The sequence below is a fragment of the Zerene cesonia genome, chromosome 2 (assembly GCF_012273895.1).
Source record: "Zerene cesonia ecotype Mississippi chromosome 2, Zerene_cesonia_1.1, whole genome shotgun sequence".
In the NCBI taxonomy this organism is placed as follows: domain Eukaryota; kingdom Metazoa; phylum Arthropoda; class Insecta; order Lepidoptera; family Pieridae; genus Zerene; species Zerene cesonia.
Genome location: NC_052103.1, coordinates 3,928,876 through 3,942,823, shown reverse-complemented (window position 1 = coordinate 3,942,823; position 13,948 = coordinate 3,928,876). Strand labels below are relative to the sequence as shown.

General features: G+C 32.4%; 1 protein-coding gene across 1 annotated transcript; it reads left to right on the top strand.

Moving 5' to 3' along the window:
* The first annotated feature begins 336 nt into the window (after positions 1-336).
* Positions 337-13,657, top strand: LOC119833109 (jmjC domain-containing histone demethylation protein 1-like). The gene is made up of 7 exons (XM_038356997.1): positions 337-493; positions 2,044-2,270; positions 11,395-11,506; positions 11,916-12,080; positions 12,653-12,788; positions 12,977-13,104; positions 13,454-13,657. The coding sequence occupies exons 1-7, from the start codon at positions 446-448 to the stop codon at positions 13,649-13,651; spliced, it is 1,014 nt and encodes a 337-aa protein (XP_038212925.1). The 5' UTR covers positions 337-445; the 3' UTR covers positions 13,652-13,657.
* Positions 13,658-13,948: the final 291 nt, after the last annotated feature.

The window sequence follows — 13,948 nt, the reverse complement described above, 5'->3', positions numbered from 1 at the left end:
GTATGCACCTGCATTGGAAGACTTATTGTACTGACTACTGACAGTTTAATGAGGGCAACACAAAATGTGAAAAATAATAGTATTCCACTTATTATGCACTAAATATTATAAGTTAGGCCTATGGTTTTATAAATTTATACTAGCATCCCAATACAGATGATAGTTTGTATCCGAACTAAACTAATCCATATTCTTACTTGGGATAGACGTGAATATGATACAAATTTTTAAACTTACCGCTCCTGTGTTTCATAAATAAACCAATGAGGCGTTGAAAGCGGTACCAACCTTCAAAACGTATACAGAGTGATTGCTCTTTGTATTGTTGGCAGTAGTGTCGTGTGTGGCAAATGGTGGATTGCGTTACTTTTTCTCGTGCTCCGTGTAAAATATTTACGTAAAATAGTGTTCATTTTGTGGTGCAGTGTTTCTGACTTACAGAAACATGTCGGAAACACTGCCGAATAATAAGAAACAAGTTCCAAGGCAGCTGGTGAGTGTTTATTGTTAAATTTTTACGTATTTAGTCCCGGGTGACGCCATGGTGGCTTTATCTGGGATCACGTAAACATGAAATGGTGCATCGCTGCATCGTGTATCGATTTATGTAAGTCATAGGAATTAGTTCGATGTTGTTATATTTGGAGATTACATAGATTTCTTAATATTTTGTGTGTGTCATCGTTCGGAGTTTTTGGAGATCACGCCGCAAGTTTAAAACGCGGCGGCCGTATGTATTCGCGCATGCGAAGAGGTGTCAAAATCTATAATAGTTTCGGAAATCGCAGTACTGCGATGTAGCGACTGTGACAAAAGCGAAATGCGGCGAGCGGCAGAGACGTCGTCGTCGAAGCATACCTAGCAGGCATCTGGTAGGGACGAAGGCGTTTCCCTCCCGCTTTTAGCGGAGGGCAGGCGGCCTGGGGCGTGCGCCGTGCGACCACACGTCGAGTCCGAACTCTTTGACTATGACTCCGCTCGTAATCTAGTTTATTACTTAAATATAAATAATCTTCTTCGGAACAATTATATATCGGGCGCAAGACAATTAACGAAAACATTGTACCAATTAAATGACGATGACTGAACACAATTTTATAGTACGTGTTTACCGCATGAATAAACTCTTTGTTATTTACTAAGGCGCAGTTCCTTTGGAACGAAAGTTTATATTGCTACACGATCCTCTATCAAGCTGCATTACATGCATTTACACTTGAACAAGTGTCCTTGGGTTGCCTTTAAAAATGTTACCTACATGATTGTCTCTACAATAATCCAGTTTTACAGTGTAACTCAAATATATCGTTTTAAATTGCGTTATATTATGTATTTTGTAAAATAAAAAAAAAATTACAAAAACTGACTAAAAATATCGTTTTAAATTTCCAATCTCGGATTTCATTATAAAGGGTTTCATATTACTTTTTATGCTTCAATACAACTGTGCCATTTTGCATCAAATTGTTGTATCTCCAAAAAATAAATAATTAATTCCATGAAAGTGTGATAAGTGGGCACTCCTGAGTTTCGAAATGAGTATGTTGTCTCTGAGATTGTTACCTGTAACTATTATTTGGTTTCCTAACAAAAACAAAAAAAATTACAATACCTTAGAAGTAGCTAGCTTAGAAGTGGCTATCACAATTTTACAATGTTACTATGAAACAGTTAAATTATTATACAACATTAAATGTGATCTAATATTATGTAGGGAATAAAAAATAGCTATATTATATTATATTTAGAGAAAAGTAAGATTAATGATGAATGGCTGTGGATATATTACAATATAAGGAAAAAAAAATTATTAGCATAATATATAATATGCATCCATAGTCAAATTCTAATAAAAGTTTATAAAAAAAAAATAAGACCATAATATGTCTAAACTATTTCGATATAATAAACTTTATAGATAGCAAAGACAAATCAATATATTTTCATAAACTAAATACAATCACTACTAATTGAGACGTCTGTAATTTTAGAAGCATTAGTTACAGAAATATGCTTTAGTAAAACATATAATCTTATTAACAGCGAGAACGCAAGCAACGTAAGCTCTATTCCGATGAGTGGGCTCTTGGAGATGATGAAGCGGAAGGCGGTAGAGGTTTCTCTCTCGCTGACAAGCTGGAGAGCCAGAGATTTGAGCATTCGGGGGCTGTCTTGGAAATGCAAGGCACTGATCTCACCATATCATACCTGCAGAAGAATGGGTTTACAACACCTCTCCTCTTTAAAGATAAAGCTGGATTGGGGTTGAGGTAAGTGTTTGATATATGTATATAATAATACTGAAATCTTAAATTAAACATCACCAATTCTGGAAAATGTTATGATGATTAATTAAGTCCATATTTTTACCATTAATACTTCATATCTTCGATTTCATTCGGAAGTTAAGATGTTTATATTTATATATATCTAGTTTAAATTGATATCAAATTAATGTTTTGGTAAGTAATGTATACTTTATGTTATTACAATGATTCTTTTTAATATAACCCATGTCACTCAGTGAAGTAACAGCTTCTAATTGTGGAGGAATGTTTAAAATCGGTCCTGTAGTTTTTTTGTTAAAATATCTCAAGCATACCTATGATTTGTATTTGTTTTCCTCTTAATATCAGTAGATGGGCTCAAAAATCATCCAAAAAGAAAACTTTTTTGTTGAAAATGATATGCCTAAATTAAACAAAAATATCATTTGATTAAATAAATTAGTTATGTGTGATCTTTTTGATATTCAGCTATTATAGCATAAAATCAATTACTTGTAAATCCTGTACTTTATCAATTTTATTATTGCGTATTATTGGTATTAATAATGTCAATAATTGACTCTTATAGAAAGTTAGGGCTGGCTCTGCAACTTCTGCATATTTTTTTTGCAATGATTTGATGTTCGGCGCTGACGCAAATATGTAATGATTTATGACACTTGACATATGTTTAATGGACGGTTGTTTAAAGTCTGTCACACGTACTAATTGTCACTGTCACATGAAAAAAAGTAATGACACTGGTTTTTCTGCCAAATTAATCCGACGATAAAAAAGTATACTTAGCTCGCGTCAGAGCGCTAACCTGACGCAGCGCTATGACGCCGAATTGTGTTGACGCGGTAATGGTTATGTCAGATAGAACGAATACAACTCTGACGCGTGCTATGGACGCGTTCTCTTTGACAAAACTATAAAGGTTCAGTCACATTATTACACTAAACCTAATAGTTTTAAATTATTTTCCTTAACCCGCCGACTACTGAATGACAAAACTAGATGGTCCGGTAGGATTTACGTTTTGACTTCATACTGAAAATGCGCAATGCGAAAATTTTATTTTTTGTGCTTTAAAACGTTCGTTTACACTTTAGATAGATAACAGTGAGTTTGGTTGTTTTATCAAAGGGTAGACAACTAGAACAATTGAGTATTAATGTTAAGCTCTTAATGAAGTGCAGAAGTTTCAAGTATCATTAGTCTCAAAGTTATAGTTAATATTAAGACGTCAATCTGTGAACGAATAATATAGTGGGAATAGTTATTAAATGCAACTTTAATTAAATTGGGTGGGTAAAAAATTTCAGGAATTATGTTTTTATATAATTATTTCTAATTTTGACGAATATGCGTGTCAAGCTGATGTTATTATGTCCTGATATAATTAATTTAAGATGATTTTGTAATTATAAAACTGAATTTTCATATCAAACTGCTATAATTTAACGAATTTCCATCTAAAGGTACTATTTTAATTCTCAATCCTTTTGCGATTAAATCAAAGTTTGTACTTTTTGACTCTGGAATCTCATTATCTAAGTAATATATGTGTGAAAGTAACAAAAGATTTAAACTGTTAATAGTAGGCAATGGCTATATAGACGACAATGGTACTTACCATTTTTAAATTATTCGCAATTAACTATCACAAATTAAATTCTAATGTGACTTACACTTTTTCAGCCCTATTTTTTAGGCTGTATTAAAGTTGCTTTTAAGTGTATTGAAATTTATGAAGACATTCGTATTCACAAAAACTCTGACAATTCTTATAAATGACTTGTGAATTATGATATCTGAGAAAAAAAAACGACAATTATTTTAATACTTACTCGAAAACATTCATATACATATTATGAATAAATTAACTGGTTGTAACTTTTCGCTATATGCAAATTTAATAGTATCTAGACTATATGTGATAAAATTTAATATACGATTTACCTAAACATACAGATGACCATGTCTATAATTAGTTAGGTATATATGTCATGCTCAATTCAAAAGGTATATCAATAGATTAAAAAAAAACTTAAAATGACAGTATCAACTTATTTGACTCACTTGTATACAGAGTAGTGAAATAACAAAATTATATAATTAATCTGGGCGACTCTCGTCAGAATAATAGGAACTCATGAAATCATTGTATTGTCACCGATCCTCGATAAATATTCAAAGTTTAAATGTAAAGGAGTCGCTAACATACGAAGATACAGGTGAAGCTAATAAAAAGGTGTTAAGAAGAGAACGTTTTATTATTAGCATAATATTCTATGTACTATTGAAATCTATAGACAACATCTCTTTTTACACGCTTTTTATTAGCTTCACCTGTATGTTTGTTTGTAACCGACTTCTTTGGGCGCGATTTTGACCCACTTTAAACGGCCAGATTTCGTTCAAACTTTGTAGATTTATTGAGGACCGATGACAATACACTAATTTGATAAAATTATTCCATTTTTCAATTTGCAAAATATGATAAAATAATGTTTTTTAGTTCTTTTAAACAATTATAATATATTATTTATCATATTATGGGCCCTCTAACGCATCCCACGCACAGCAGATGTAGCAATATAGGTATTACTTATAGCTATATTAACAGAGTTATATCTTCACTTACCTAATTGCCTTAACCTATAACTACAATATTCTTAAAAAATCCAATGATTTAATTTTTAGTTGTATAGCATTGAAATGCTTTATGAATGAAAATTTTTAAAGAATAGAAAATATTTTATCACGGGTGGCCGAGAGGCTAGGCGGTGCTACGGTTTGGCAAAAAACGCGGGTTCGGATCCCGCCTCGCGATAAAATTTTTTCTATTCTTTCAAAATTTCTCAAAGACTGATTATTATTTGTACTATACGCAAGCATTTACTATTCTAAAATGGATTCGTCGTGAATCGGGTCGATTCAAAACAACCTTTAAACAACCATACTCACAACCTCCTAAATAAATGAAGGTCGTCAAAAATGCCTGAGCGGGGTTGTGCAAAACATTCTCGGAAATATAACTTCTTATTTCGTGTCAGTAATGTTCTAAGTCTTTTGTACGGCTCATATTTTTTAAACTGCCTAATTCACGCGTACATACAGAGTTTTGCTTTTAAGACAATTTTTGAGTGTAATTATGAGTTCAGTTGTTTATGCATTGTACGTTAATGCTTAGTTGTCATGGATTCGTTTATGCATGACTGATCGCATGCTTAATTTACTAAATCTATTAAGTGGTTGCAACGATTATAAATACTTCAGAAACGATTCAATCAAATATGATAATTATCCTAATTAAGCTATTAATTCTTGTAATATCCATTACTAGCTTGTACTTGAAGAAAGACAAACTCAAGGTTTTACCTGCATTGCTCCCGTGGAATTTCCGAGATAAAAACTGTCTTATGTCTTGAACTGTCTTTGTACCAAAATTTCTTCCAAATCAGTTCCATGGTTAAGGCGTGAAGTGAATGGGCAGACAGGCAAAGAGACGGAATCTACTTTCACATGTAGGTATAAAATTAGTAGGGATCTTTTGCACGTTCTTTTTGTGTGGATTCATCTACTTACCTAATTGTTTATTTTTAAAACTACAGTCCTCTCGTTGCGTTCTATTTAACAAAAGAAAGTTGTTGTTTGGAATTGAACCGTGATGGGACCTTTATTTGTAATTACATTTTTTTCCTCTTTCGAGTGAATATTTGGTGATATTCAAGTAATGTCACGTTCTTAACCTAAATTTACTGTAGAAATTAAGATGTTTATTTTTTTATTTTAATTGTTGTTTGTCTTTTGTTTATGCATGGTTATAAAGAAAATTAAAGGTGGTATCCACGTAAATTGTAGTTACACTATGCTGCAATTTGTTTTCTCTTTGTGCCATATTCCTATCTCTTAATAAATTTTATATAATTATATCGTTTAAAGGGTTTTGCTGCTTTTGCTTTAAACTGTTCACGACGACGTCTTACGACGTCTTCTTTGTTTACACCAACAAAATATTTTTGTAATGAAAACAACAAAGTTACTTTCGTATTTAGGGTACTAGTATGTATGACTGTATAGGATTTTATATGTGTTGTAATCTATTACAAGTGTATATATTTATTATTATAAACTTTTAATGCTTTCTTTCTACGTCAGTTCAATCATTAATGTAGATAGTTGAAGTAATACGTAGACGAAATAGAAGAAGGACAGGCTGTTGCTATTGCGTGCATCGTCATTGTTTAGACTGCTTCAGAGGAAGTTTTTTTCATAAACATCTCATTAATTTGTAGTCACGTACGATGGACGTAGAATAAATAAGGGTGAGATTATTCTGAACTAAGGCGTTCTATTGCTCTACTACTCGCGAGTCGTGTTCGATATAGAAAAGGTTCTCATTTTACAGACTTCCTATGACTGACTATGAAGCGCTTAGAAAGGGGTTTCCGTTACCGTCCATTTTTCATTTCGTTTTGCATTAGATACATATTAAACCTTAAAAATGAATTAGGTCAGTCATATATCATAACATTGATTTGATAACGAAACAAATGGCCCATTTAAAGGGCACGCCATACTACACTCATCTTGTGTGCTGTCAAAGTGACATAATATGGTAAATGTTTATCGGTCCGCCATGTTTTTGTGTTGCTATGCTAAGCATTGGTCATTGGATGTGTGTATTATTGAAGAAAATGAAATGAAATGTTAAACCCGTGTTACATCTACAGTTCCGATTTTCATTATATGTTTCTACCTTAATAGGAATGGAAAGTTAGATTTTATTATAATCACAGTCTAATAGAGTCGAATCCATTAAGTTGTTCAAAGAAAACGTTTAGTAGTGCGGTGGGCGCGAGGTGAGACGAGGGTAGAACGAGCCCGAGCTTCATACGCCATGTTGTTAGCAGCTCGGGACACCATCTAAGTCGCTTTTCATCATTACTCTACTTATCTCTGATTTCTGACTGCCTTGACATTTTGCAGCATTTACTACGAGATAAAAGGCGTTGTACGTCTACATGCTGTCTCTTTATACTGTTGTTTAAATCTGATGATCTAATTTTGTTGATTTCAATTCATTCAGAATAATAGTATTGAATGAGTTTTGACACTTTGTCAATAAGCATACTAAGTAAACTAAATAATTGCATAATATTACGATTTAACGCTTTAAAAATATGTAATATAGGTATATGTTTACATGTCAACACATTTATACTTGGTGCTTATTAATGAAGTGCTGAGTACAATGTAAAACTAACAAGTAGCTAGAAATAGATAACCTTTAAAAGAGCTAGAGTTCACTGGTAGCCATCCCCCCACGCTATATTTCCTGAATTCTAATTTGTAAGGGTCGGTTAGTTTAAAATTCAAAACTGTTCAGTTTAATAGAGTTTTAAATGTTTAACTTGAATAATTTGTACCACAGTTTTAGAGGTTTTTATTATTATATACTACTTAATTATTCTGTTGTTCACAATAAATGAGTCTTGATCAAGTCCATTGATTTGTTTTTATTCATAAACGTGTATTTGTTTTGCTTGTGTTAGATAATAGGTTACTAAAATCAAAACTTAGAAAAAAGTTAACAAGTGTTAAAAACAATAGGTGACATATGGCAATATTTTATTTTTCAAAAGCGTTTTAAAAGTAGGAAACATTCTGTATTACTTTCAGTCTATTATTTCCAAGCTAAAGCAAATATTCTAGTCAATACGGTTTACAAAAAAAAAATACATACTGCATGAAAAATGAAGACTTTGTAAAAACATCTCTGTAAAGATCACGCGATTTTATGAATGGAATATAATTTTTGGAACTCGCAAGGCAACACAGACACGTGTGTTTCACATAATACATTTCATGTGACATGTCTCGGGTACGATTATCTAACTTTTTAGCAGTTACAAAATAAGCGTAGATATTATAAAAAGCAAATGAATTGAATAAGCATTACACGTATAAATTGATGCCCTCTGTGAAATAATTCAATACTAATTCATTTCATTACCACTATTTGACCTTTAAAATAGGTTTCTCAAAATTTAAATGAAGTTGCGTTTCATCTCTTGGTTATTTATGTATTTCATTGAGAAGGAGTTCTAAATCAAATAATATGATATTATTATTATAATAATTGATAATGTTACTATAATGAATTCATTAATCTTACAATTTTAAACAAGTGAACTTTAATAACATATAATATAACAATTAAATTAACAGCACCGAGATATAGCGAAGTTCAGAACAATTTAACTTGTTGCGAGCGATGATTTAAAAGCGACTCTTGTCATTGACGAAGCGGTGTAGAAATTGTAAGCGGGAATCGTGCCTTATCGCTCACAAATCTTATAAGTATTTCAATTGTAAGGATAAAAGAAATGTTAATGGATGAAGGTTTATGATTCACGTAATGTGATCAAGTTTTGATACATTACATACATGTGTTAAGTCAACGCCGAGTCAACGTCAAGTATTAATTTACTGTTATGAATATAAACCATTTGTTAACCCTTTTAGATAGTAAAAAATACACAAGTTTTCATTTATATCTATGAATAGGTAATGGCTCGGTCACAACTAATAAAATTTGAGTAGAAGATATCTGCTCTATCACAAAACGCGGTTATCGTTCTATAATTTAATTGGAAGTACAATTTTCATCAATCGTGTAAGGAACATTTCGATTTATAAAATTATTTGATTTGATAAGCGGCTTATCGATAAAGAGCAAGCGCTATAAACTCGTGTTGCTTATTGTAGACTTGGTAGGTCGACTGTAAAATAGATGTTTTTATCGCTTCCCTTCACTGGTTATTTAGTGGTTTCGAGACCAATTCGTTTTTGTTTAATATTAAATAAATATTTTATAATAGTGAAACATTGTATGCTTGGTCGGTTATATAATTTGGAGCTACTACTAATTGTTGATTGTATCTAAATTCATTGATAAGTACGTTATAATTTACTGTTATTATAGCGCTAGAGCTCTCGTTTTCTCATTTTGACGCAGTTATATTTTCTTGCGCCTTTGATAAATTTAGTAGCTTCACCAAGACCAGTGGTTTCACCAGTTTCGAGTTGGAATTTTGAATACAAATTATTGTTTGTTTGTATTAAAGATAAATATTGAAAATTAAATATATTACATATCAAAGCTTTGTATGATTAATATTTAGCTTTACATTTCCGAGAAATATCTGCACGAGAAATATCGTTTGTTTGGAGCTTTTTCGCTCTTCATAGAATCGCAATGCAATTATCCAATCAAATGTAGATAGATGCGGGTGTGTGGTAGTCGCCGGTACGGAGTTGCCTCCCGCCCGCCCACAGACCAGCCTCGGCCCACGCTTTGAACTTCCACATCTGAAATAATATCCGACAATCCGTCACAGATAATAATATGTTGATGCATAGCTAAATCTGTGATATTTGTTGTCTGTGTTGTTTGATTGCATTTATTTGACATTGCAGGGACTCTTACATAAAATAAGATTCAATTTATTCATCCTTGTTTTGTTATGAAGCAAGTGCTGCAAAATATTATGAAAAAATAGCAATGCGGCGATCAATGTAAATCTAGTCATGATTATTTAAAAAACTCAGTTTGAAATAATGTTAATAACCGTTAGAATATGTTTAACTATTCTTATTAGAAATCGACTTAAAATTTTATAATCTTACTTCTGAGAATTGCATCTTGAAATTCTCATTTTTTTAATGTCAAAGATTATTAAGTATAATAACTGACTATTTGCACTATGTGATAAATTACTATACTATGTATGTATGACTGTATTCAATATTTTAGAGGAATAAGGAAGTTAATATCAATTAAAGTCTCGCTCGCTCGCTAATAGTTGTGTCTACTTATCTGGTTAAAATAATCCGTAGATTACGAGCATTCAGGATAAATATGTGTACTTATTCATTAAACTTCTAATGAGTCGGTAACGGTACATTTAAACAGCCAAAGATAGAATAGCAGGACTACTAAGTTGCAAAAAATATGTGCATTGTGCAATTTCACATAATCTATGTTTTAATTGCGTTTTTATTTATGACTGTAGAAACTACACAGTGAAATAAGTACTCTTAATAGCTTCATTAAACGAAGTGATCGGCTCGGACTTGAGGTTCTTAAGTAACTAAAATTTGTAGCTACGTTAAATTCTACGATCGTTTACAGTATAGAAAATATATATACTTAAACGTTACCGCCATTTCTTAAATATCATCTGTATTAGAATAAATAAAAAGATAACCTTAACAGTCATAATGATATACTCGAACTATCTGCGAAACATTGTTAAAGCGAAGTTTGTAATTGATTTTTATTTCCCGTTTGCTCTGGACGCGTCACGCCCAGCCAAAGCTAGCAATCACAATATCGCGGCTAGGTAATATGCAGCTAGGTCCTAGTCATATATAGTATAGTATAGCGCTCAATTCGTCAATGCGATCGATACGTACCTACATACTACGTAGCGGTGTATGCATCCTCGCACCTGTAGAATATTTACCATTACATCATATCTCTTTTTATTAGTTTTTATTGACATTATTTATTTATTTCTTGCCTTTAACGTAACGTAGAATAATTGTCATGTATTTAACTTTTGCGTCAGAGGAATAAGCGATTTAGTGAAGTTTTATTTAATAAGTCATAAATATACGCAAGGCATTGTTTTCCTGGCGTTTAAGGAAATGCAAAGATTTTTCCTCGCATCGTTTTTTGTGCTTTCTGATTAAAACGCTTTTTATATCACAAAACGTTACGACTATATTTATCCTTTTCATGAAACCTATCTATATGTATTTTGTCTGATATAATTATTAAATATTTTTTCCATTATTATTTTCTAAAAATATGACCAAGAGCAAAAAATTAAATTGAATGTTTTGAACCATAATTAACTTCTAAGTTGTGTACTAGGCATTTAAAACCATACCTATTTCGAATCAAAAAAGCTATTTTGAATACATTAAACGCGAAAGACAAAGATTGTTTAATAACCATTCATTCGTGGTGTAATTTCATGAAGCGGTGCTAACAATGAAGTTTTTCTGTGCGAAAGCGACGTGGTCTCTCATTGATATCTGTCCGCAGAGTGCCGACCAGTAACTTCACAGTCAACGATGTGCGCATGTGCGTCGGCTCTCGGCGGGTTCTCGACGTCATGGACGTAAACACGCAAAAGAACATCGAAATGACTATGAAGGTAAGTTTTAAATGAAAACGATTTTAAATAAGTAAAATAAAAAAAAAAATTGTTTATGCTCAATTTGAACTAAAATGAGGAATTGATTCGACAATTTTTTTTTATCTACACGCACGGCTTTGTTTGAATAGTCGCGTTTCTTATGTTGGCAAAATGGTTACGCGCCATTTTTTGAATTCTCGAATCAGAACGGTTAATGGGTAACAGCAACAAATAATAATCGCTAATACTAGACTCATGATCTCCAAACATTCTATTGGAGAAGAGTTTCTATCCAGCTTTTATATAATATTATAGTCATATACATTTGAACCTGAACCAACTCGTGAAATGTCAAGCCACGTGACCCATTAAAACATCGTTAAACTCTTATAAGACCGCTTTTTGAAATGCTTGATTATCATTCCAGGATTGGCAACGTTACTACGACGATGCGAATAAGGAGAGACTTTTGAACGTCATATCACTAGAGTTCTCCCACACGCGGCTCGAGAACTATGTGCAGGCGCCGCGTATCGTGCGCATGATTGACTGGGTTGAGACCGTGTGGCCAAGGCACTTGAAGGACCAGCAGGTTAGAAATTTACAATCGTACTAGCTGCGCCCCGTGGTTTCACCCGCGTAAGTAGGAATATCGGGAAAAAAGATTGCCTATGTATATGTATGTATATGTTATTCCAGTTGTCCAGCTGTCTACGTACCAAATTTCATTGCAATCGGTTCAGTAGTTTTCGCGTCAAAGAGCAACAAACGCACAAACATCCTTACAAACTTTCGTATTTATAATATTAGTAGGATTTCGCTATAGATTAACGCTAGACTTATCCCTTTAGTATTTTATTTTCTCTTTTGAATATAGCCAGTTCCTACTGCAGATGGCAATTCTAAAATATTCTGAAAAATATTTTCAACTGTTATAAAAAAATTAAAATTTTCGTATCATTAAATAAAATATATTATAGATTTTCTTTTTATCTCCTATGTGCAAAATTTTCCTCATGTAACAACTCCCATAACAACTTAGTGAAAATTTCAAGCTTTAATATTGGGTAGTATTTGCTTTTTGCATTTAACAGTAGCATTGAGGTTAACCTCTTCATAGGTAAAAATCAGATTAATTTATATATAACGTTATTTTAATTCCAGACCGAGTCAACAAATGCCTTAGATGACATGATGTATCCAAAAGTGCAGAAGTACTGTTTGATGTCAGTGAAGGGCTGTTACACAGATTTTCATATTGATTTCGGTGGAACTTCTGTTTGGTACCATATCTTACGAGGTATGACAACTTATATAAACTTGTGTTATATAAATATCCATGTAGAGAGTTTTGGGAACTAAACTTGTTTTGAGCTTATTTGTTTTAAGACTGGATAGTTTTAAGTTTATTCTTGCATAGAATTGTGTATCTACATAGTTGTTTTTAACGATTGAATGCAATTAAGTTTGTTCATTATAATTTTTCAGGAGCTAAGGTGTTTTGGCTCATACCACCAACTGAGCGGAATTTGCAACTGTATGAAAAGTGGGTTCTATCTGGCAAGCAGTCTGATGTGTTCTTTGGTGATACTGTGGAGAAATGCATTAGAGTCCATGTATGTATATCCATCAGTTCATAAGTAAAAATAACAACTACTGTTTGAAAATATATTTCAAGAACTGTCACCATTTCTAAAATAGTTTTTACTATTGGCCAATACAATAAAAAATGTACATATCCAAAGTCCTACTATTTAGTAGAAGTTTTTGAGAATCACTAGTAAATAAAAACTCCAAAAAGTTATAATCTAGATCTTTTCAAGGCGAGAGTGAATAGGTTCCTCTCAAGCAAGCATGTCACCACCTAGATCACTTCAACTTTCTATCAGGTAGACCTAAGGTCAAATGCGTGCTTGATTAATTAAAATATATCCTAACTCATAATATTATATTAAATAATTCCAGCTGCAAGCCGGTCACACCTTTTTCATACCGACGGGTTGGATTCACGCGGTGTATACTCCTAGTGACTCTCTCGTCTTTGGTGGAAACTTCCTGCATCAGTTTGGTATTGAGAAGCAGCTGAAGATTGCTCAAGTTGAGGATGTTACCAAGGTATTGAGGTTATTTTTAACTGACGGACGGTTATTAATAGCTTACTGAAGTAATTAATTATTGTGATCGTTAACTAATAAACTAAAATTACAATCATAGATCTTGCTGTATTTATGTCTTGTTTTATTACTATTAATGGTTATAAATAGTTTTTATATAAATTTTGAAAAACCGAGTCTGTATTAACTCAAATGTATAAAGGCTTCGACTGCTTCAGAAGGCTACCTACCCACCTGTCCGTAAAGAAAATTGATCAGTAAAACGTATCCCCATATACTTAGTCTGGCCATAAATACTGTTACACTTAATTATAAAAAAATATTACATTTGAATTTCGAATCTGTC

Bases quoted from the DNA above. Each gene is read 5' to 3' on its own strand.
- LOC119833109 (XM_038356997.1), top strand. From the start codon at position 446: ATGTCGGAAACACTGCCGAATAATAAGAAACAAGTTCCAAGGCAGCTG. The intron at 2,271-11,394 runs GTAAGTGTTTGA...ATCTGTCCGCAG, and splicing joins AAAGCTGGATTGGGGTTGAG to AGTGCCGACCAGTAACTTCA. The intron at 13,105-13,453 runs GTATGTATATCC...AAATAATTCCAG, and splicing joins AGAAATGCATTAGAGTCCAT to CTGCAAGCCGGTCACACCTT.